This window comes from Talpa occidentalis, unplaced genomic scaffold, assembly GCF_014898055.3.
Source record: "Talpa occidentalis isolate TD23 unplaced genomic scaffold, MPIMG_talOcc4v2.1 talOcc4.10, whole genome shotgun sequence".
Taxonomy (NCBI): Eukaryota; Metazoa; Chordata; class Mammalia; order Eulipotyphla; family Talpidae; genus Talpa; species Talpa occidentalis.
In genome coordinates this window covers 36,963,189-36,986,612 of record NW_023600993.1, presented here as the reverse complement: position 1 = coordinate 36,986,612, position 23,424 = coordinate 36,963,189, and the positions used below count along the sequence as shown (strand labels likewise).

Here is a 23,424-nt window from a genome sequence, read left to right as displayed (position 1 = left end):
GTTTCTTTCTCACTACTCATGTGGGAAGACATCACATGGGCAGCACTTTAGCATTTATTTTACGAGTGTTGTGGAAATAGTCAGCTGGGGCTTGGGTGGGCATTTGTTTCCTTTTTGTTCAGTGGCATGTCTGCCGACTGGAGATGAAGCTTTGCCATTGGAGGTCTTCGGACCGTTGCTGAGTGACTGAGGACTGTGTAACTGGGAGTACCGCTGCCTGGTATGGTGACTCAATCAGCTTCCTCCCTGGAAGCCCTCCATCCACACAACTGCTTTCTAAAGCATGTTCTGACTTACTTAGCACTCTTCCTTTTCCTTCCTTACAGGATTCATTCCAAACTTTTTAGCCTGGCGTTCAAGACCCTCCCTCATGTGGCCCCTGCTCAGTTTGTCTCCCTTGTCACCTACTGTATGAAAGTCTATGAAGCAATGCCAGACACACTCTGCCACATCCGCCTATACCTATGAGCCTGTGGTGTTTGCCATCTCGTCCCTCTCTGGCCCGTTTGTTCACCCAGCCTTTCGGACCTGGCTTGGCCATCTCCCACCAGTGAAGCCTCTCCTGATTTGTGCCCTTCCTCCAGCAGGGCTGGTCACCCTTTCCTGTGCCTTTGCTCTGTCTCCAGCTTAACTCTTCTATTGGGGTGGAAGGATGGCTTTGTAGTTGGGTAGAACATACCCTGAAGTTAAAAGTAGCTACAGCGCACGTTGTACCTTCAAGTTCCTCTCTGGGAGAGCCTTGTCACAAAGAAGAAAAAATATATACTTTTTCACACACCTGAGAAATCATTCTTCCCAGGTGTCCAGTTGTGAAACTATACTGGTTAGCAGCAGTGCAGGCTTCTGTGACCCTCACCGCTTACTGTATACATTGTTGGAACAGGTACTTTCACTTAGAAGTGTAAACAATGAATGTACTGATAACCCAGCTGTTTATATGCATTTTGCCTTGTTATCACTGTGAAAACTACTGAATATCTTTCTTTTCTTTCAGTTAAACGTTTCAGAGAACCAAAGCATGAAAGACGGCCATGGAGGATATGGTGCGTATTTAAATATTAACTTGCTCCTAGAGTGCTTTGGACTAATTTGGGAGTGGGTTAAGGGAGGGGTTAGCGGGTGAAATGTGAGCAATTATACATCAAGTGTTGGAATCTCTTAGTTGAATTATCAGGAGTAATGTGTGCTATGAAGGCACTTCTATTTCTCCAGTTAACTTTTGAACCCTGCCTTTATTTTATTATCACTCTGCTATCCAATTATAGAAGATGGGCAATAAAACAGATTAGTCTGTGCTGTGGACTTCTTCAGTTATGTCTCCCTGTTGTTTGATTATGTTAAATTCCTCAATTCTGCAGTCTATGTATAAGCAAAAAAAATTTAATTTTAGACAGTAGTTATATACCATGTAAATGCTCCTGTCCCCAAAACTAGTCTTTCTGGGTCCTGACCCTGTGGTGGCAGGAAAATGGCAGCTACCATTTTCCTTCATAAAAATGGTAGCTCCAATATTGTGAAGTGGCTCCAAAATGTAAGTCACTTGGAAGGAGATAGTCAGATCCTCAGGACAACATGGTGTCCACAGAAGTATCTTTTTGGGGCAACCTTAAATTGCACCTGCCCTAACAGAATAGCCATTTCCCCTCCAGAGAAAACGTCCAAGAAGTCACTGTAATGAAAGTCTCCTTATAAAATGTCAAGCATATATTTGATTGATCTTCACTGTGCTATTGAATTTTCTCCCTGTTGGTTCTTCTCACATTTAGCTAGGGCTGGGCACCTGATGAGGACCCTTTGGGGCTCTTTGTGTTTTGCATACATTGCACTTTTGTGACTCCTGCTTTGCCAAGATTTTAGGAATCGATTTTTCAGCCTTGGTTGCAGGGCTGGTCTGGATTGTTTCTAAGGGTCCTGAACCCCATGAAGCGGTTCCGTGTCTGTGCACCCCTTCATCATCCCTCCAGTGGCCAGGCCAACTCTGGATTCCCAGTCTTGGGGGCCAAGAGACATAGCCACAATCCAAAAGTTCCTCCGCCACAAACCTTAAGTGGTCTGCAGGTATTGAGGGCAGAGGGGAAACTAAAGCCCCACGTCAACTCCGCCATGTGAGAGGAGTGACTCTCCTGTCATGTGACAGGAGTGACAAGGTGTCCCAAAGACTAACAACCTTGCTTTCTTCTTTTTTGAAACCCTTGTCATCTAATCCAGGAGTTGGTAAACTATAGCCACAGGCCTGATCTGGCCCTCTAAAGTGCTCTGGTGACCTTGGCAGCAACAGAGAACAATGGGCCCATGAAACCTAAAATGTTTGTTCTCTAGTCCTTCAGAGACAAGTTTCCCCACTCCTAATCTAGCCCATTGTTTAAATGTCAGCACCTGAAAGCTGCAGTGGTAGATTTGTGCAGCTCTTGTTAATCTTGTACATAATTCAGCTCATTGTGAACAAAGTCCAATAGGAGCTTTTAAAAATAGAGGCACCAGACCTCATCACAAAGCTGTGCATGAGATTTTTTTTTAAAGTTTTATTTTTATTTGTTTATGCATACAAGAACTGGGATGTAGGCCAGAGGTGCCAGGGGGCGGGGGTGAGAGGATTCACCATAGACAGAGTAGGGAGCAGAATAGGTAGATCTACTGAGATACAGGTTTCATGGGCCCAGCAGGCGAGACAGGAGAGGTCTGCTACGCCATGTGGGTGAGCTCCCTGGGCAGGGATCGAACTCATGCTGCAGTGGCTGGTGATGGCTTGATAGTGCTGACTTTAACCCATGCGCCACCAGGGAGGCCCTCAAGCATTTCATTTTGAAGTAACAGTAAAAGTAAAAAGATTTAAAACGTGTTATTAATTAGTGCCCATTAGGGATTTCTGATGCATTGTCAGTGAAGGTTTTGAAAGGTAGCTGAAACACCAAGCCTGAGGTCATGCTGACTATCCCAGAAAGAGGTGACTGGTAACTGGAAGTTGGGGTCTCCCGGGGGCTTTTTTCCTGCTTCAGACTTACTATTTTCCCCAGATTGGACATTATACTTCTGTCAGGGTGATGACAAAGTGCTGAATTCTACTTTGTACAGGTTTTTAGACACTTCCAAACAAGCCATAGGAATGCTGTTCATTCATTTTGCAAACGTTTACCTGGCAGATCTCACGGAGGAGGACCCTTGTTCACTGTAAGTGACCCATATTGGAATACAAACATCACCCTTTGCTCTGTTGAAAAGGTAGGCTGACCTTGTCTTCTCCTGCCAGTTCATAGGGCTTCTCTGGAAGGCAGTTTCTCTGTGCTCTGGCTTTGCTGATTAATCCAAGATCCGTCCTTTGACATTCTAGAACCTTTATGTCTCCCAATTTCCAAACAGCCCCTGGCAGAGCAGGGTGTGCCCTGGAGAAATGTCTCTGTGCTGGGACAGGGCACATGGAGCTTCTCAGGGATATCAGCCATTGTGGGTCAAAGCTGTGTTCGACTGTCATTGTTCGCACGGCCCCCAGAACAGTCTCCTTGGAACCTCAGTTGGGCCAGGATACACTGTTCTCCTTGCTGCCAGCACTTGAACGGTGCCTCTTGTAGCAAATGGAGTGGCTCCATCTCCTACCTTCCTAGCTCAAGTTAGGCACTTCAGCCATGCTCCCTGCTCCAGTCAGCCCTGCCAAGCGTCTCCTGCCTCTGTGCCATTGCTCACACTGCCCTCTGCCTGGAGTGACCTTGCTCTGCTGTGCCCCACCTCTGAGGGAGAGCAGAATTGGAAGGCTCCTTTAAGCTCTTTTTTGACAAGTGTGCCAGTTTGAGATTTAGTTCAGGTCCAGATTTCAGAAGGGAGTTGTGAAGTCTCCCTCCCCAGGGTCTTTCCTTAAGCCAGTAGATTGTGGTCTGTTTGGACATTTGGGTATAGTTCCAAAGCAGGGGACTGGAAGGGTGGTGTCCCTTACAGGGAGATAGTTAGGGAAGTATCTTGCCCCTGCAAACCTTGAGTCGCGCGGGAAGCTACGTTATCTTCTAGTGAAGCATCTCGATGTTGGCTGAGATAGACTGAGCGCCAGCTGCTTACCCTGGAGGCAGCACAGTGAGGAAACCTAATTGCTGGTGCAGCCTTGGCCACATGCCTATCCCTTGCAGTGCCCCCACTGCCCAGCCCCACTTCAATACAAACTGAAACACAGCCAGGATGGAGAAGGGGCTGTTGACAGATTTCTAGTGCTCAACCTGGAGGAGAAATGTCCCAAAATGGAGCTTGGTATAGTGAACAGAGCTTTAACCAAGAGGCCAGATTGTGGGACGTGAGCTTACCTTACCTTCTTTGGGTCTGTTTTCTCAACCCTGTGTGTCCTGCCAGATCCCCAGGGTTACTGAGGTTTCATGAGATGACAAGTATAAGCACCATCTGGAAGCCATAGAGTACTACCAAAGAAGATGTTAGTATAGTTGGAACATATTGTTGCTAAAGCTTAGAGAAGGTATGACAGCTCAGCAGTGGACTGAAGAGCTGCCAACTGGAGAGGTCCTGGGACCTATTACTGATGGGGGAAAGGGAATGGGCTGGACCTGGAGCATCTTGGGCATCTGCAGGCCTAGCTCAGGAAGCGGAGAATCTTACAAACAGGGGAAATGAACTGCTTCCTGTGGCTGCAAGGCTCCCCTGTGCTGGGGATGTTGCTTTGAGTGGGAGTTAAAAGTTCATGATGTCCAGGGTTTTGTGACTCTGATTCTAAATAACATAATTTGTGTCATGCTTACTATATAGTAGGCACTGTTTCCATATATTGAAATAAAGAAATTTACCTGTCTTGATAAATTGTTCCTCACAGCAGTCCTGCAATTTAAATACTTTATCATTTTACAGTTGGGGAACTGAGGGACAGAGAAAGCATATCACGTAATCAAGTCCATGCAGCCCAGGAGTGATGGAGCTGGGATTTGAAGCCAGCCTCAGCCTCTAGGGTCCATCTGACACTGCTCTCTGCCCGTCTCACCTGTGCTGGCTACAGAGCATAGAGCTCTCTGTCTTTATTCTCAAAATCTGACACACAGTTGGCTCACATATTTGGTGGGTGAGTGAGTGAATGAACTAACAAATGTTTGTACATCAGGTGTTCTTGTTATTTTCATGATGGGTCTCAGCAGAATCCCTGGAAACCACCTAGATTTAAGAGCAGCTTAGCTTAAGGCCAGCACTCATCAGTAAACTTGGAGACTGTGCCTATTCTTCCATCTCTGGTCTGAGGGTGACCCCTGGTGCTCTTAAAGAGGAAGAGCAGGCAGGAGCAAACACTACCTCTCCCTCTGGTTTTCTGGCTGCTCCAGGGTACTGGCAGGGCTAAGATCATAGCAGAGCAGTACAGGCTCCCTCATGTCAGAGTCCATGTGGAATTAGAAAGTTTATCTGGGGCTTTCTGAGCCATGTGTCATGTCAGGGGACTAGTACTTGGCCCTTCTTGTCTCATGCTTGTCTGAAGAGCTATAGCCTGTGGTCAGTGTTGCTTACTGAGGTCTGGGTCCAAGCCTTTGGGGGAGGACCAGTGGGCAAGGGCCTTTTCTTGGGAAGAAAGAGATGGCTTGGACCCAGATGGAAACAGACTTTATAGGAACTTGTGGTCAGTGTAGGGATGTTCTTCTGACCCTTCTTGGACTAAGAAACCCAGAGGCCACTTCCCAGACCACCCTAGTGCAGCAGCATTGTTGGGGGTGAACAGCATCACAGCAGCCTTTTTCTTATCAGTTAAGTTCTGTTTTCCTACCGACCTCCTCAGCTGCTTCCAGGCTTTCTGTCTTGTGTCGAATCTCCTTTTGAGACTTTTTGGTTTACCACCCCTCCTTCTAGCTGTTCCACCTTGGATTAAGTGTCTGTACCCTGTCTTGGGGAAGCTTTGCTGGTGGTCCTGGAAGAAAGCACTCTCGCACAGGCACATTTAGGATTCTCAATCCCCCAGAACAAAGCCAAAGTGCTGAGTCATCAGTCTTGACCTTGGCCCTGGTAAGGACACAGGACCCAGCTCAGTGACTCTTCCCCCCTGGGTGGTTCTTCCTGACCGTGTTGCTGTGCCCTCCCCTTGCAGGTACCTCATCAATTTCCTCTTGGATGCCACCGTGGGCATGCTGCTCATCTACGTGGGCGTGCGTGCCGTCAGTGTCCTGGTGGAGTGGCAACAGTGGGAATCTCTGCGTTTTGGCGAATATGGTAACATACCCGTGGCTACTGAATGGGGATGTAGAAGGAACTTCCTGGTGTGGGGGCTCTATTCCTTGTCCATGCATCCCTCCAGGTGATGGATCAGAAGTTTCAGGAGCTGGTGGCTATCTCCTCTGTGGCACGGAGGCTCTGTCTGGGGTGTGAGCACTGCCCTCCTGCCAATGTCAGAGTGCTAGACTTCTGAAACATGGGTGCCCGCTTCCTGGAGGCAGTTCTCATCTTTGTGGCAGGAAAAGTGGCAGGAGACACCCCCAACACAGAATAAGCATAACATTTGCTGCTTCTGTCGGAGGGCACCGGTGATTCCACCTGCCGGTTCAGAAGGCCTCCTTGCTCTGCTGAGCTTCCCACCAAGCTTACATCACTCCCACCATGTTGGAAAGATGGGGGTGCTCTTTGCGGGGAGGTGGCACACCTGCCATTCTTTTGTCTGCCTGCCTGTGCATGTCCTATCATTTGGCCTTCCCATGACTGGGGCTCACAAGGTCAGGACTGCCAAGTTCATCAATATAAGCTGACCCTCCTCCCCACAGCTGGCATGTACCAGTCACTGGGGACACCGGGTTTAGCCTCACTCGCAGAGATACAGCTTTAAACAGGTGCCCTGTGGATGCTGGCCCTGCCACAGCCAACTCCCATCTCACAAGACCTCATGGGAAGCAGCTCATGCTGACTCTGAGCACAAATGTGCTTTTACTCTTTGCATCCAGAGAAATGACTGCATGTGGCCTCATCAGGGCTCCTGGTGAGAGGTGCTTTCAGGCCTTGCCACCTTTTGGAGATTCAGAGCACAGGATGGTGTGACGGCCACTCCCCCACTACCTCCACAGCTGGCCCCTGCTGTGCAGAGGTAGCAGCTCTGCTTCTCAGTGGGAAATAGTACCAGTGGAGCCTTAGCCATGATGAGGTACATGGGCCAAGAGGGAGGGAGTGGAATGCAAGTGGCTGGATCCCTACTTTGCTTACCTGGTCGTATCTCCCAAAGAACTCATGGCTCTGGGCCTAAAGGCCGCTCACTCCTGCATAGCTGAAGACTCACAGGGACTGACATTTAAAAGGGGAGCTGACATGTGGGGCCAGCTGTTAGTGCCTGGGGTATTTCCAGAAATCTTAAGTAATTGTTTATCTCCTTTGAGGGGAGATGAGCTCAGGGGAGGTCTTTTCTTAGCCCCTTTAGTTGATGCCTGATGAGTCACTGGCTTAAGATAGTGTCCAGCCCACAACATGTGCTCCTGTGACTCCAGGGAAAGCTTCTGAGAAGCTTCGAGTCATCCCCTCCTCAGCTTGAAGGACACAGTGGCATCATCCTCAATTATAGGATTCTGGAGGGGGTTAAGTTACACAGGAAGCGCACCCAGCCCCTGTACAGTTCAGGGGGTTCATGCCTCCTATTTAGGGGTACCTAATCCTCCTACCCCCTCCAGGAATGGTGCTCACAACTACTTCTTTGTTGTAAGGCCCCCTGGAAGGCAGAACTCTTGACTCCATAGCTGTCCAGTGTGTGGGAGATCCACCTACAGCCAGTTACTTGCCACTGGGTCTTCTGGGGGTGGAGATCAGATCTAGTCCTGACTCATCCAGCCTCATGGTACACCTGTTCCAAGTGTGTTTTATCTGCATCCCCAAAAGATTGACAGGAAGAAGGCAGTGGTTGTTTGAGCCACTTGCTTCCAAGCCAGCCTCTTCTGTCCACTTGAACTGTCTCTGACCTGTGTCCTTAACACTGCCTTTGGGAACCAGAGTCTTCAATCCAGGGTATCTTCAGAAGAAACTTCCCTTTATCAAGGACCCTCCCAGGAAGTATAGTGTGTATCCTCAGTTACCTGTTTTCTGTATCTGTTTCTTTTATTTTCTATTGCTGCTGTAATCAATTCCCCCATAAAACCAGTGCCACAAAACAACACAAACAATATAAATTTGTATTATTCAGTACAGAAGTCTAGTAGGGTCTCAGGGACTAAAATCAAGGTGTCAGCAGGACTAGTTCCTTCTGGAGTCTCTAGGGAAGAATTGGTTTCTTTGCCTTTTCCAGTTTCTAGTTTTCCAGTTTCAAATCCCTTGGTTTGTACCAAGCCACAACAGGTTGTATTCCTGATATATCCCTTGCCTATGCCACCTTCCACGAAGAGTCCTTGTGATTACATCAGGTCCACCTGGGTCGTCCAGGTAACCCTCCTATCGTAGAGTCAGCTGGTTGTCAGCCTTAATTCTATTTGCAGCTAAATTTCCCTCTGCCGTCTTACCTAACTTACTCCCAGGGTTCAGGGATCAGGGTGTGAACATCTCCAGAGAGGCCTGTTCACCAGCCCTTCCATTTGAGGCAATAATTGCATGTAGATTCCATAATTCTCTTATCCGGTAAATGAAGAAGAAGGGTTTTCTGGGTGCTTCCTTTGTCCCTGGGAGAGAGAATGAAATTGCTAACAAGAACATGGGACTTGGGGGAATAAACCACCACCTCTGAGAGATGAGACAACATCCAGGGTGTTAAGGGATGTCTGCGTGTGATCACCAGGTTGTTCTCAACCTGGCAGAAGCCCTGGAAACAAGGTCTGTGTCCTACAGGCACCAGTGACTTGTGGGCTCTGCTGCCCATCCCTGTCCTTGCCCACCCCCCACAAGTCTCTAGACCAGACATGGTCCCTCATGTTGGCCCCATCCCTGCATTTATCCTGAGGAAATAATTCAACAAACAGAAAACACCTCTGTACCTGAAGGTGTCCATTATGGACACAACTGGCATGTCCAAGTAGGACACAACTAGCGTGTCTGTCTTTGACAGATGATGGGGTATCTGGGAATATTAGGAAGACTGTCCAGTGAGATCAGGAAAATGAACTGGCACATGTGCACTCATTCCACCTGTGGCTCCGTGGGGTCCAGATCACAGGAGGGAAAGGTGTGGGGGTACACTTGAGCTTTTTCACCATGTTGTTTAGACTTATTAAGGCATTTAAAAGGAAAAAGAGGCAGCTGCACCTAAGTAATGGAGTGGAAACTCAGAGCGGTGTGGGGCAACACCAGGCAACAACGAGTGACTTAGAACCTGAGAGCAGATCGGTTAAGCACACTCCGAGCAAGGAGATTTTCTTTTGATAATGTGTTGCCATGTGTTCTGTTCACTCTTAAACATGCCACTCCCAATTCCATGATATTTCCTACTAGCACTTTCTGCCTGACTGTCCCCAATCTTTCTTAATGGTTTTTAACAAATATTTTGACCCGTTGTTTTTGAGAACTTTTCTCAGTAAGGTCAGGTAGTTTACTGAAAGGATTACATAACTCCATTTAAAATCTAACTAGGAGAGTTTGTGCTTCTGAAATGTGTTTTGGCTCAAATGTGTCTTTATCCCAGAAGTGAAAGTAGATAGGACAACCTCAGAAGACGCAAGGACGGCTTTCTGTAGGCTTTCTGCATGCTTCTCTTGAAGTTTTCCAGAAAAGGGAATAAGGGCCTAGTGTTATGTCCATTACAGCTGCATTAAGGCATTCACTTGTGCTTGCACTTCCACTGTGTGCCGGCAGGCTCAGGCAGGCCTGGAGCCTCCAGCACTGGTGCCTGGACAGGGATTGCTATGGAAACATAGAATCAAATGAAAAGCTGGAAATTTCTCTTCGAGCCAAATTCTCTTCTCAGCCTTCATTGGGGCCTTTGCCTCCCCTGAAATGTTACTCTCCACCCCCACCTTCCAGCCCTCTGTAGTGAGGCAGCTCCAGTCGAGCTTCCAGAGTAGGCCCCTGGTTGCCTCCCCCCACCCTTCTCCCCAAGGGGCCACCCTCTGCATTCTGCCTGTCACTGAGGAAGTACATGGTTCCCTGGAGGGGCCGGCCCTCCGGACCCATGTGTCCCACTGTTGGATTCCTCTGCTTGTCAAGCATAGTGACCAGTGGGGTCACACGTGCACCTTTGTCACAACTCGTCACTCCCACCTCCTCACCTTCAGGCCTTCTCTCATTTCTTCCTTGTCCCCAACCCAAGATGTTTGGAGTACTCCATACAGACCATTGAAATTCCTCCAGAGTTAGATTTCTTTTTTTCAGGGCGGGGGCTGCAAAAATGGCTGGGGGAGTGAGAAGGATGGGGGCAAGAGAACAAAGACGGTTGAGGTCTTCATAGTTCAAAAACATCAGGCGGCTTACTGATGGAGGGAAGTATGGATAGTACCATAGTCACTGGAAAAATCAACAATGAATAATAATAGCAGTCTTGCTTAACACAGCTCTGCTGCCAGCAGACGAAAAAAACCAGCCTGTCTCAGTGTCAGCAATGGGCTCTTACTAAATGTAGTGCTTTTTAATTATATCTTAGAATCTCTTGAAAGAAAAAACACACTGGTATCTCCAAATTAGGACTTTTTGGACTTTGTTTAAAACACCCAGATTTGTCTGTTGAAGCTGAGGTGATTTGTCATTTTTGGGGGCTCATTAAATAGCTCTGAAACCAGGGTTCTGGTGTGGGGTGGGGGTGAGAGCTCATAGGAGTGAGGGCTGTTTGGCCCCGTGTGACTAAAAAGCACCCACCTCTCCCTGCAGGAGACCCTCTGCAGTGCGGAGCCTGGGTTGGGCAGTGCGCTCTTTACATCGTGATCATGATTTTTGAAAAATCTGTCGTCTTCATTGTCCTCCTGATACTTCAGTGGAAAAAGGTTTGCCTTTTGTCAATTTGTTAACAGCTCCTTGCAAAGCTAAGCCGGACAGTCCTTTCTCCCCCTCCCCCAGCCCTCCATTCCATGAATGTACCCTCGATTCTGTCTAGCAGCAGATACTGGCTACCTTTCAAGAGCAATCATTTGTCATTTTTTTACTTAGCATCCATCCACTTCAATTATACAAATATCTGCTCTAGATTAAACCTGGGATCGTATAAAGCTAATGAAAATACAGACCATGCCCTCAGGTTGCATGCTATCTGGTACTAGTCTTCAGGCCTGGAAACTAAATGTCAGGAGGGGGTTCTCCATTTGTTGTCCTCACATTACCTCTCTGGTCCAAAGGGTTAAGAGAGCTTCTTGGTGCCCAATCTGACCACCAGCATGCAGATCACAAGCTGTTCCAGGGTTACTCACCCCCAGTGCTGCCCATATAAGCCTCCACTGCCTCTTTCCTCCATGCCCACGTGAAAGCCACCAAAGAGCCTTCGGAAACAAGTGGCATGGATCGTGGCCTCCCTTAGGTTTTAGTATTCCTGGGATTTATGCTTTAAGTAAATTAAACAAGGCTTTCTGGTGCTGTTGTCCTCAGGAGGCAGCTGGAGTCCAGGGTTTCCGTTAGAAGGTAGTCTGGCACCTCATTGCTTGTATCTGTAATAATTGTCTACTGACTACACTCCCTCTGGCTCCCTGGAGCCCACACTCCACCCTGTGCTTCCTTGGGCAATGGAAGGGAGGGCCTTCACTTCCCACGTTCAGGGGGAAAGTTACAGCAATAAATGCTGCCATGTTCTCTGAGGGGGTCCCTCCCAGCAGGCAAATCTGGGGTCTGTGCAGTTGATTTCCACTGCATCTTCACTCCACTCTGTACCTCTCTGTGGTCTTTCCCACCTCACCAAGCCTGCTTCTCTTTACAGGTGGCCCTGTTGAATCCCATTGAAAACCCAGACCTGAAACTGGCCATCGTCATGCTGATCGTCCCCTTCTTTGTCAATGTCAGTGCCATGTTGCATTTCCTACCCCAATTTACTTCCTGCCTTCTGGTGTTCTGTCAAAGTTTTGAGTCTGACAGAGAGAAAACATACCTTATAGCCCTCGGGTCCCTCTGTGTGAGCATTTACTGCTTCCTCACCCCCACCATAGACCTGGGAATGGCAGGATTGCTTCCTGCTCAGGCAGATCCCTGTCCCAGGGCTCTGGGCCTCCCTACTGGGGGTCCTTCCCCTGAATAGTCCCCCGCATGTATAACAGCAACTTCTAGACAAGGATCATTGGGAATTACTGCAGTTGTTTATTCCTGATTATAGAGCTCCAAGAAAAACTGAGGAGGAACTTGGGGTGACAGACATGGCAGAGTGTGCCCGCTAATCTCATGAGGGAAGCCTAGACCAGGAGCAGACACCTGGGTTCCAGGCCCCACTCTGCCTCTGGGAGATAGCAGGGGGGCTAGGTGAGGTTTTTCTTTCCCTAGTTCTGGATGATGGGGGGTGGGAAGGTAGGGGGTAGGGGTTGCTCTGCTTTACCCTCACAAATGGCTCATCCCAGAATAACCTGCACTTCTCCGTCCCACAGGCTTTGATGTTTTGGGTTGTGGACAATTTCCTCATGAGAAAAGGGAGGACGAAAGCTAAACTAGAAGAAAGAGGAGCCAACCAGGACTCGAGGAATGGGAGCAAGGTCCGCTACAGAAGGGCCGCATCCCATGAGGAGTCAGAGTCTGAGGTAAGGCTGCCTTCACTTTGAGGGCTGAGCCTCAGGCCACCTGCCTGTGGAGTCTTTGGTCTCATACAATGCCAGCCAGCGGGGAGGAAACCGACAGCTCTCACCTGGCCAGGACCCATTGCTGCTGTCCCACAGGCCTCCCTAGGGTGAGGTTGTGGGGCAATCTGGTGGGCGTATCTTGCCCTTATCAGCCTCCTGTCAGTGGGGAAAGACAGGAAAGGGAGGAGGTGCCTTCTTCCAGGGAAGCTGGCAAGGATCCTCATAGACCAGATGGTTAACCTTTAAGCATTAAGGTGTTTGAATCTTTGCCCACCACTAGCAAGCAAAGGAAGTGTTGTTGGCTAAGCCAGCTGGAAACTCTGGAGTTGTAGGGATACCCAGATCTCTCAGGGGAGCCTCACCTCCCTTTATTTTCAAATTTCCTAAGTTGAAATGTTTGGAGATTGATGGGAGATTGATGGCCACAAACTAAGCATGGACACAAGGCTGTGTGTCTTAGACAGCCCGCATCCCTCACTTTCCATACTTGGGAGTGAGCCAGCATTGTCTCCTGAGCATTCAGCCCAGTGGTATGCTGAGCTCTGCACCACAGGCAGGGGCTATGGAAATGGCCGAGGTGATGTCTTCCCTGAAAAGCCTGCAAACTTGTGGGTGAGGTGTAGGTAAAGCCTCAGCAGCTCATCATCACACTCTGAGAATGTTTTGAAGCACTGACAAACCCTGGGGCAGTCTGTTTTAACTCCTGGAGGCATCCTGGAAGGAGTCTGGAAAGCTGACCTGATGAGCTGCAACGCGGGTAAGACCGTATCTGGCATAGGCCTTTGAGTAAGAGCTCGTGAGCATTGGGTGAGTGACAGGCAGTGCTACAGGCAGAAGCATCTGCTACACAGCTGCATGTATCCTGCAAGGTAGGATGAAATGACAAGAAATGAGCTATCAGTAAAGGTCTGAGCTAGATGGTCAGGTGCTTTGTGATCCAGGCTAAGGAAAAGGGGCGTCTGTGTGCAGGCAGTAGTCAGCCAGTGTCTGAGCTGGAGTCCTGCAGCCCTGCAGGGGAGTGGCCAGGGATAGGTAGTTACCACTCTGCCCCTGGAGAGGAATGAGTCCCTGTTCCCCTGCACTGGTAGACTTCAGACCTCTCCTTCCTGGCTTGGGTTTTCCCGGTCCTTCCCTGTACTTAGGTCTGAGAAGCCAGGTGTGTGCCTCTGCAGGAGGGCATGTTTGCTCTGGATGCCTCTGCCACAGGGTTGAGTCATTCCAAGGGGCTCAAGGAAGCACAGGCCTGCTGTTTGTCCTCAGAAGTTGCAAAGTGGGTCCAAGGCAGTTGCTCTGAAATCTCCTGGCCTTTTGTGTGCTCCACAGTTTTTCTCTTTTGAAAGGAACTTTACAGTTTGCTTTTACAACATTTAAAGCAACCCCAAAGGACTCCATGTATCAAGATTGGGTGTTTGGGGCCTCCCTGGTGGCACAAGGGGTTAAGCGCCGCACTATGAAGCAATCCAAAGCCTCTGCAGCATGAGTTCGATCCCCGGCGGGTCAGGGAGAAACCCACATGGCGCAGCAGACTTCTCTTATCTCGCCTGCTGCTCCCCTCAGCAGTGTACTTTGGTCAATCTGCCTGTTCTGTTCCCCACTCTGTCTCGGGTCAGTCCTCTCACCACCCCGCAATGCATATCTGGCCTGTACCCCAGCTCTTGTATGCATAAAAACATAAATCTTTTAAAAAATTAAAAAAAAAATTGAGTGTTTGACAGGATCCCTGCTAAGTTTGCTGACAGGTTCAGCCCCAACTGGAGATTGAATGGACAAGAGGGGAGCACTGGCTAAGGGGAATCATGTCAGGTCAGCCCTGGTTTCAGTAGCCTGCAAATGAACTTAGAGTCACTGAGGTCTAGAGTGGACCAGCTTGTTTCATGTTATAAAGGGGGGTCTCCCTCCCGACACCCTCTCCTAAAGAAACGTGAGACTTGAGCCCTCCTAGAGGGACTGGCAGCTAATACCGGTGTCCAGGGAAGGCAAATGAGAAAGCTCCACGGGTGATGACTCAAGGCCTCGCCTCTCTGCCACCCCAGATCCTGATCTCAGCCGATGATGAGATGGAGGAGTCCGACATGGAGGAGGACCTCCGCAGACTGACCCCCCTGAAGCCTGCGAAGAAAAAGAAGCACCGCTTTGGACTGCCTGTATGACACATTCCCATGCTGGGAGTCAGGTTCAGCACCAGCCAGCTGCTGGGTCAGCAGATGGCCGCTCTGCTGCGTCGTCCCTCCTTCCTCTCTGCCCCTCCTCTTCTACCTCCACTCCTCTTGCTGTCTCTGCCCACTCCCAGACTACTGTGACTCGAGAGAGGGATGACGAGCCAGCGCCGAGGGGTCGTGGCAGTCGGAGGTCCCCACTCAGTTGCACTACAAACACTGACCAAATATGCAAGCGAGGCGTTTTGTTTGTTTGTTGTTGTCCCGAACTGTGCTGTGAGGGACCCAGAGCCCATCCTGTGTCTGGTGGGGTGGCGTTGAGGAAGGGGACACACACCTAGACCGGGGAGCTTTCCTCAAGGCTCGGGGAGTGTGAGACATAATATGTTTGGGGCTAAAAGTCACTCATTGACCAACTTGGAACCGCAATGCTTTCTTACTCAAAATGGCTTTTGTAACTATTGATTTCTAAAGCCGGTTTTATGAGCTGTCACAGTGTTAATGTTTTTTAAGTATGTGTTTATTTCCTATGGGACTAATGGGCAAAACATAGATTTTTAAGTCTTCCGTACGCTGTTGACTTTTATATTTTTAAGTTATATTTTCATACTATTGTATTTAAAAACTTTTTAATCCCCAAAGAAATGGGTTTGTTTGCCTTTAGTGGGATGCAAACTGGTGGGAGGAGAAAGTTGAAAGTTTTTTATTTGGAATATTGTTAGGTAATCTCCTGCAATAAGATGAGGTAAATGATCCTCTCGGAAATCAGCAAACCCAGTGGCTCTGTCAAGGTCAGACCTGAGCCCGAGGGAGCTGGTCTGAGCTTGGACCCAGGCCCAGGGGCATGTGGACCAGGAGGGCCTCTGCCCCCGGGCATGTCTGCTGGCAGGTTAGAGGTCTTGGTTAAATGTGACCAAGAAAGGAGCCTCAGCGTCTCTGTGTCCAGAGAAATGGAGACCCTGAGGACATCTTGTCTGTTCCCGCTCTGTCTTTGGAGCATCCAAATCTTACGCGCGACGTGCCATCTCGGCTGCCTAGTCACAGCCTTTAGAGCCAGCCTCTGGCTGCCGCCTCTCAGGTGCCCCCATGCCTGTCACCTCAGTGTTGGCCACTTGTATGGCACAACAGTCTAGAGTGCGCCTGCCTGGCCGAGTGATCCTGTTTCACACACCCCACACAGCAGTGGGGTAATGGGGTGAGGTGGGTGGAGGTGAAAGAGCTCATTCTCTATGTCCACAGGCAGGACTAAGTGCTGCTAAGCTTGGGCCCCCCCTTGGACAGTAGCCCCACCTCTTAGCATAGACACAGGGCCCTGGTGTTCGGGGAATCTGCCAACTGACAGTGGAAAGGCCTGACCTGGGTACCTGTCTGGCTATGAAAGCAGCAGGGTGGGGCGGCTCAGTGCTTCATCATGGCCCAGAGGCAGCATGAAGGTTTAGGAACTGAAGTTGCTCCTCGAAGGTGTGAGCTGGAAGTGAGACAGGTGCAGGGAGGCCACCTCACCCAGAACCTTCTTTTTAGACCTAAATAAAAATGTGTTTCACTTAAGCATGTTGGGTCTAATCATGGTGTGTGAGACAAGCTATTATACCACACACCCTGGGCCTGTCCACCTCTTGCAGTCCCACCTTCTGGGACGTGGGGAGACCTCAGCCCATCTTCCTCCCCAGAGAAGGTTGGAAGGTTCTCCCCAGACCTTAACTGCAGGAGGAAGTGACTGTTAGTGCAGGTGTCTGTGATTAGGTGAAGCCAGGCTTTGTGTGAACTCGGTTCCATCCCCACTCACACATCACTGTGCTCTCATTTGACTCTCTTCAGCCCCCTCCCATCTGCTGTGCTAGTGGGTGTCTCCCCACTGGAGACCCTGAGTGACTGGAGCAAGGCCATAGGGAAGACCAGAGCTGGCGTTCCTGGTAGACGTCAGCCCCTCGTGCCATTGCTCACTCTCCTTTTTTATCCCTCATGTTTCATTTGGTTTGAATAACCTTTGCTCACAGCTATTCCCACACCTCCCTGAAGCTCAGAATTAGAATATCACTTTCCGTCTTGAGTTCCTGATGTTTCCAGACCTGTGACATGGGGCTGGGGGAGCCACAATCTATGAAAAATGGAACGTACGCGTTATATAGACCTCAGATGATCTGCTATGGCGAGGCTCATCCCAGCTGCTTCTGGGCAGTGGGTTTGGAACTAGAAAGGTGACGAGTGAGTGCCTGGTTTTCCCTGTATCCTAATTTTCAATAAGGGCTTTAGCTTCTAAATGACAGTTGTTTAGTAGGTTAACCAGGGGATGGTTGTCTAGTAGGTGCTGATCATAGAGGGCTTCATGGTATGCAGGTGTGAACAGCGTGGGCTCACGTGTTTGACTGTGTGTGTGTGTGTCTGTGTGTGTCTGTTTGCATCCCCTGGTTTGCTTGCTGCAGTCACTAGGGGCTTTTCTGCGGTGCCGTATCCCATTAGAGAGTGAGTATAGAGGGCTGTGGTCAGGATTTCCTCCCGAGCTGTCCTCCTTCCTGGGGATGAGTTTCCTCACCACCTGCTTCAAGGTGCCTTACAAGGTGCAGCTCTTCACTTGGCCACATAGTAAGCATCACTGTGCTTGAGAATCGATGGGACACCAAGTGGATATTGTGCACTGTTGATCTGATTTGTCCAAATCTAGATGTTGGTGAAAATTTGTAAGTCAAAGCTGTGAACAAGTTTCTTATACTAATGGAAATAATCTGATGGCGTAGAGCAGTAATATCTGATTGGGAGAGATCACTGCTGCCCTTATTTCCTTTTACTCTCACTGGGATGTTGAAAGTGGCAAGGAGGGATGTTGGTGAGGTGGCAGTGAGTCCGTGGTACGCTCAGCCCAGAGACCTGCAAGGTGAAGGTCTGTGACTGTCAGTTAGCCCTTGTTGCGATGCTAGCCTCAAGCTTTACCTGTGCCCCTCCCTGGCAACAGGGAGGCATGGGTTAATGTTGGCCTGTCCTGCCTCTAAAGGGAAAGTATATAAAGGCTCTAATTCAAGTTGTAACTCCTCTTAGGCAATGTAGACATGTGGACTGCAGCCCAGAGTCCCCATCTGAAGGTGCCCCGGGAGCCTGGAGGGACCCCACTCTGCCCTCCAGATGAAGATCACTGGCCTTTTTGTGGCCAGGCCAGCATGTGTGGCATTGCTCTCATGAGGGACTTCTGTCTCACCTGCTAGCAGCCCCTTGAGCTCCTGGGGAAGTAGGTGGGTTGGTTTGATTTGATTTCTCTTTTCATGAACTTTATTAGAAGTCAGACCTATGTGAGCAAACCATGGCTACTTCCGCTGCCTCCTGGTGGGGTGTTTAATCAGTGGTGGTGTGATTCACAGAAACACATTTTTGAAATGAAAGGGAAGATGATGTACTTACATTGTAAAATGGTTTACAATAAAGATTGACATCTTATTACCATTTTTTAAAAAAGAAATCATCACTTTTGTGGTTGTTGGTTGTGTGTTCTGTGGTGGTGAAACAGCTAAGTGGGATCAAAAAAGTCCCCAATTAGTTGGAAGGTTTTCCCCAGGAAGCAGGGTAAAAGTGAACCTTGACGCAGCCTCCTGGCAGAAGTGAGGGCCAAAGTCAACCAAGGGAAAAAGCAAACATGCTCTTGCCATTTCCACTTCCCTGCTACTGTTCATAAAAGCTACTTTGCCTCCCTCTGAAGAGCGTGTTGTGCCGGGGTCATGCAGAGTAAGGAGTGAACAGCCCACATCTTTGTCCCAGAGACCTCTGGGCTAGACGGCAGGTCCTCTCTGAGCAGGGCCAGCTATAGGTATTGCCGAAGCATCCGGGGAGCCAGCAGCAGGCTGGGCTGCCCTCAGCTGTCTCTCAGAGTTGTCGCAAGCCCTGGGTTTGTGCCCACAAACCTGGGCTGTTCCAAGGCATTCCTCATGTCAGCATTTGTTCTCAGAGCCTAGCAGTCCTTGTACTGGCCCCAAGGACCATGGCTGGGGGTGGGGGACCGGAGGTATGACAGCAGCAGAGTGGCATTTGGGGTAACTGAATGTCAGTGCCTGGTTGGGTTCCGTCTGCCTGGAGCCTTCAAGGATAAAAATAATCTCCATCATGAACTGATGAGGAGCTAGAGTATATCTCACCCCACAGGGCGGGGCCTGACCTTGTCCCACATCCACTCCCCACACTCATCCCAGGCTTAGCTCTGCTTTGTGCCTCAGGGTCTTCCCTGACGAGGCTGGGCTGTTCGGAGCTTCTATGTTACCTCTCAGGGGAGCCCTTGGGCCTTTCACTCTCAGCTCCGTACTGGGAATGGGTCACATTCTTGCCTCTCTGTCAGCAGCCTAACCTATCTTCAGGCCAGAACCCTCCCAGCGACCTCATCTAGTCAGGCACTGTATGTTTTGTGTTTTCAACTTGACAGCACCGTCCCCAAACTGCCTGGTTTCCTTCCGATCCTTCCTGGTTATTCTACCCCCTGCCTTCTTCATCCCTTTGCTAAAATTTGCACTGGGAACCAGACAGAGGTGGGGGCATCAGTCAAAACACAGAGGGAATAGCTCCGTAGGTTTCCCTTGGCCTCACTATTTCCACCTGTGAGCTAGTGGAGTAGCCCCAGTGCTCTGAGTCCACTGCGAGGTCTCAGTGAGCTCCCCAAGAGCAAGTGTTCCCAAGCGCCACACAGGAAACCCGGCTGCGCAGCAATGGAAAGTCTCTTTCCGCTGGAATCCAAGGAGGGGTCGAAGAGAAGGAAAACAAGTTCAGAGCAGTCCAATCTGGCTCAGAGCCCTCCCTTTCCTTAGGGACACCCTATCCCCAACACACACACACACACACACACACACACACACTTGCACACACTATTGCTGACGGGCAGCTCAGCCCGCCACACACATTCCACGACCCACATTCATAAACACTCAAGTTACTGCCAGTCCCAGCACTTCCCACCTGCAAATAGAGCAGCTGTTTCCCAGGGTACAGTCTCCCCAGCTGTCTGCTTTCCCCAGGGCTGCAGCCCACCAGGCACAGCGCTCAGCGAGCCCCTGTCATCTCCAAGAATAAACTCTGAAGCCGGTGGCTGTGTGGACCTGAATCATCAGAGAGCCTGTCAGAGGGGAGTGACTTCTCACGCAGGCAAGCAGACTATATAAGCTCCAGAGGGCCAGGCGCTGCTCAGTCTCTCCTGCCAGCTCCTGCCTGCCAGCGAGGACCTTCAGGGCAGCCCTGTACTGCACCCACCATGTCCCAGGTAGGAGAACCCCACACAAGCCACAGTGGTGCCAGGGGTTAGGGTGGAGAACTGAACACTGCCATCTTTGGCAAGTACGACCTGAGCTGAGCTCCAGGCATAAACAGGAGGCTTTGCAGCCCCTGGGGTGGAGGTGGGGGTTTCAGGAAGGGTAGGGGAAACGTGTGACTCCAAGATCCTTGGCATGTGCCTCTGTATGTGTGTGAGGGGGCTGCTTGTATGACTTGATGTGTGGAGTTGTGTTGTTTGTAGCCATGTGTGGCATGTACCGAGACTGGCTGTAAGTGTACAACACTCTGCCTAGGTTTCTCCTCACCAGGAAGTATCTCTGAGTCGCCCGAGGAGCCTGGCCCAGGCTGACAACAGGGAGTCCCTGCACCTACCCCCAGGGCTTAAGGAATAAGGCGCCAGTCTCATGAGTGCCCAGGGCTTCTGTGACTTCATGGACATTTGGTTTTTTTACCCCATTCCCACCATAAAACAAAGTAAATACTGACAATTTAGGGGGAGGGGCCATCCCTAAGGGAACCCCCGTCACCCAGTGAGACTTGGATTCACCAAAAGTCTTGGATTCGGCCTCAAAGCCCTATGCCATTATGCCCAGGCCTGAGTTGGCCAGAGAGATAGTATGAGGCTGCAGCAGCCACCTTCAGAGAGCTCCCAGTCTGAAAGAAGGGCAAAAACTTGGGGGTTTAGGGGATCAGTATAGCTGGAAGGCTTCCTGGAAGAGGAGTGGGGCCTTGAATTGGCTTGAGTTCAGGGAACAGGGAAGGGGTCTGGGGCCAAAGCGCAGAGGCTGGAAAGGGATCTCAGCACTGAGGCCTCAGGTTGTGAAATAAGGCTCTGGGCTCTCCAAGGCTGGGGCTCAGGAAGCTCCCATCAAGAAGAAGCGCCCTCCTGCGCAGGAGGAAGACCTGAAGGGGGCTCGATGGAACCTGACCAAGAACCAGGAGATCAAGTCCAAGACCTACCAGGTCATGCGGGAGTGTGGTGAGTGATCCCCGGGGCCGTGGGGCAGGGGCTTGGATGTGTGTCAGTGTTGGGAGGGGGAGCGAAGGGGAGTCCCCTGGGTGCTTTTCTGAGAGATCAGACTCCAGGACTCAGGAGGGCATTCCCCACAAAATGGACCTCCCCTGCCTAGGAAGCCTGCAGGCCCCTGACCGTACCTCCTCCCTGTCTCCCCACAGAGCAAGCCGGCTGCACTGCCCCCTCTGTGTTCAGCCGTGCCAGGACAGGCACCGAGACGGTCTTCGAGAAGCCCAAAGCCGGACCGCCCAAGAGTGTCTTTGGCTAAGAAGCATATACCATTCCCCTGGCACCTGCCAACACTTAGACACAGGAGCCTTGCCCAAGAACTTTTTTTTATGCCAGTATGTACCTCTCACATGCCACCTCTGGGACTGCCATCCCCACAACCTAGGACTCCGCACCTGCACCTGGAAAATGCCAATAAAGAGGATACCCAAAGTGGCCCAGAATTTGGAGGGTGTTGGTTGGGCACCAACTGTGTTCACTTAAGTGTCAGGGTGGGGGGTATGGGGTGGGGGTTAGGGCATGTTCTGTTCCCTTCATGAACTTTGGGGGCGGGTTCCAGAGGATAACAAATATACTATTATGGCCACTGCCACATTCTAGAAGGCACATCCATTCTTGGATGTAGAGTCCTGGCGCCGACCTGTGTGATTTCAGACCTTTCTCTCCTTTGCTGTGCCTCGGTTTCCCTTTTCATGTGACAAGTTTAGCTGGAGCCTATTATATAAAACAGGCCCCAGTGACACTGCTCAGAGAAAAGCCAGTCAGGTGCTGGAGCTCAGCCCTCACTTCTACGGAAACCGAGATTCTTCCAATGACCCCAATGCTCCGTGGGAACCTGGGACCTCAGAGCCTCCTTTCCCCTGCACTGCGGGTCACACTGCCTCCTTGCCAGCTGGCATCCCCTCAAAGAGAAAGCCAGGCTGAGGCTCCTCTCTGGCCAGTGGCAGTCCACTTCCTGAGCTACTCTTCTCCCAAACAGGGTGAACCACCCCAACTCTGCCTCAGATATGGAAACACGAGGTCTCAGCTCATGTGCAAATGTTCCCTCCAGACCTCATTGTCCTGTCCCCTGTGTCATGGAACTGTCCCATTCCAGGGACTAGAGGCCAGTCCAGCTGTGACAGCAAGACCATGGGCCGACAGTGGCTCCTCTGGGACTGGACTGGCACCACTTGGGCTGGCAGTGCCTGGCTCAGGACTGATGCCTGATGAGAGCCGTTCCCACGGCCCTGGACAGCCTGGCCTCCTTATTTAGCTGTTTCTAGGCTGGACTGTTTCTCTGAGCCCCAAGAGAACAGACCTTCTGTGGGAACTGCCGAAGGGGTGTGTCCTGTATACTCCTAATCATATCAAGATCCAAAAGCCCAGACTGTATAGATGTACCCAGAGATGAGGCTTCAGGCTGTAGTCGTGCTAAGGAGGGGAACTTTGCAGCATAGACACGGCACCAAAGTCCACAATGCCCTTTCCCCAGGGCCAGATGCTAAACTTGTTGAAGAGACCCCTCCCTGGCCTTTCAGAAGCCAGTAATTGCCCCAGAGCCCTGCATTGGCCCCTGGTGTGCCCCTTTGCACCTGCCTTGGTATTCCCCAAGGTATTCCCCAACTGAGGATTTGGCCCCTGGCCACACTGAAGCATGTTTACCCCTCCTGTGGCCATAGACTCAGCACACACTTTCCCCCAGGGACACAGCACTGGCTACATTCAGAGCATTTAATAGTTCTTCTCTTCACTGCTGAATTTTAAAAAGTGTTTCAACTTTATTAAAGGATAATTGGAAAAAAATCAACCTGTGATCCTATCTAGGCCCTTGGGTCTGGGCACATGACGGGTACTGCCTTGGTGTGCTGATAATGGATGTGCTGCCCTCTCACTCTCAAGCCACATTCCTGGGCCCCGTTGGTACAACTGACCTCCCCATACACACACCACACCCAATCCCCCCTCAGGATCTCTGCATGGTAAGCTCTGTCTTCTCAATAAATTCTCAAAAAAAATAAATTTTTTCTCAAATTCTCAGGAGTGAGACCTCCAGGTCACAAGGTATGGACATCTTTGTCACTCAGTTTGTATTGCCAATGGATGTGTTTTGTTTCAGGGGCCTTGCTGGAGCTGACCCAAGAGCCCTGGGGCCCAAACAGCAGCCTCGGACCCCAGGCAAGAGAAGGGGGCCTGCTGGGTTCAGCACCTCTCACCTTAGATATAAGGCATATCTGTCCTGCCTTGGTCCCAGCAGTTCTTGCCCCTCTCACACACCCATAGGGGCTTCTCAGTGCCTTTAGGGTCCCCACTGTCCAGTTACACTAACCTGGCTCGCAGGCCCCCTCCCCAGAAGCTGCCTTTAGCACTCTTCCTCGGCATCCCTCTTTCTCCCCCAGGCGGGGCTAATGGAGAGGTGGGGGGGCTCACTTTG

General features: G+C 50.4%; 2 protein-coding genes across 3 annotated transcripts in view; both read left to right on the top strand.

Annotated features, from left to right (window-relative positions):
• Window positions 1–19,886, top strand: part of STIMATE (STIM activating enhancer) — a 40,533-nt gene extending 20,647 nt beyond the window's left edge. The window contains exons 2-9 of one of the 2 annotated variants that reach the window (XM_054694634.1): window positions 995–1,043; window positions 3,073–3,168; window positions 6,050–6,171; window positions 10,717–10,829; window positions 11,750–11,827; window positions 12,405–12,554; window positions 14,627–14,737; window positions 19,735–19,886. In XM_054694634.1, coding sequence (XP_054550609.1) covers window positions 995–1,043; window positions 3,073–3,168; window positions 6,050–6,171; window positions 10,717–10,829; window positions 11,750–11,827; window positions 12,405–12,554; window positions 14,627–14,737; window positions 19,735–19,878 — 863 coding nt within the window. In that variant the 3' untranslated portion in view covers window positions 19,879–19,886. Of the gene's footprint in view, window positions 1–994; window positions 1,044–3,072; window positions 3,169–6,049; window positions 6,172–10,716; window positions 10,830–11,749; window positions 11,828–12,404; window positions 12,555–14,626; window positions 15,321–19,734 lie in introns of those variants that run through there. The other variant, XM_037530550.1, reaches the window with a different exon arrangement.
• Window positions 19,886–21,499, top strand: MUSTN1 (musculoskeletal, embryonic nuclear protein 1). The gene is made up of 3 exons (XM_037530571.2): window positions 19,886–19,976; window positions 20,834–20,966; window positions 21,164–21,499. The coding sequence occupies exons 1-3, from the start codon at window positions 19,968–19,970 to the stop codon at window positions 21,268–21,270; spliced, it is 249 nt and encodes an 82-aa protein (XP_037386468.1). The 5' UTR covers window positions 19,886–19,967; the 3' UTR covers window positions 21,271–21,499.
• The last annotated feature ends 1,925 nt before the right edge of the window (window positions 21,500–23,424 follow it).

What these genes read in the sequence shown, in the direction of transcription:
- MUSTN1 (XM_037530571.2), top strand. An exon ending in CCAGGTCATGCGGGAGTGTG is followed by an intron (nt 20,967 to 21,163) that starts GTGAGTGATCCC and finishes GTCTCCCCACAG; the next exon opens with AGCAAGCCGGCTGCACTGCC.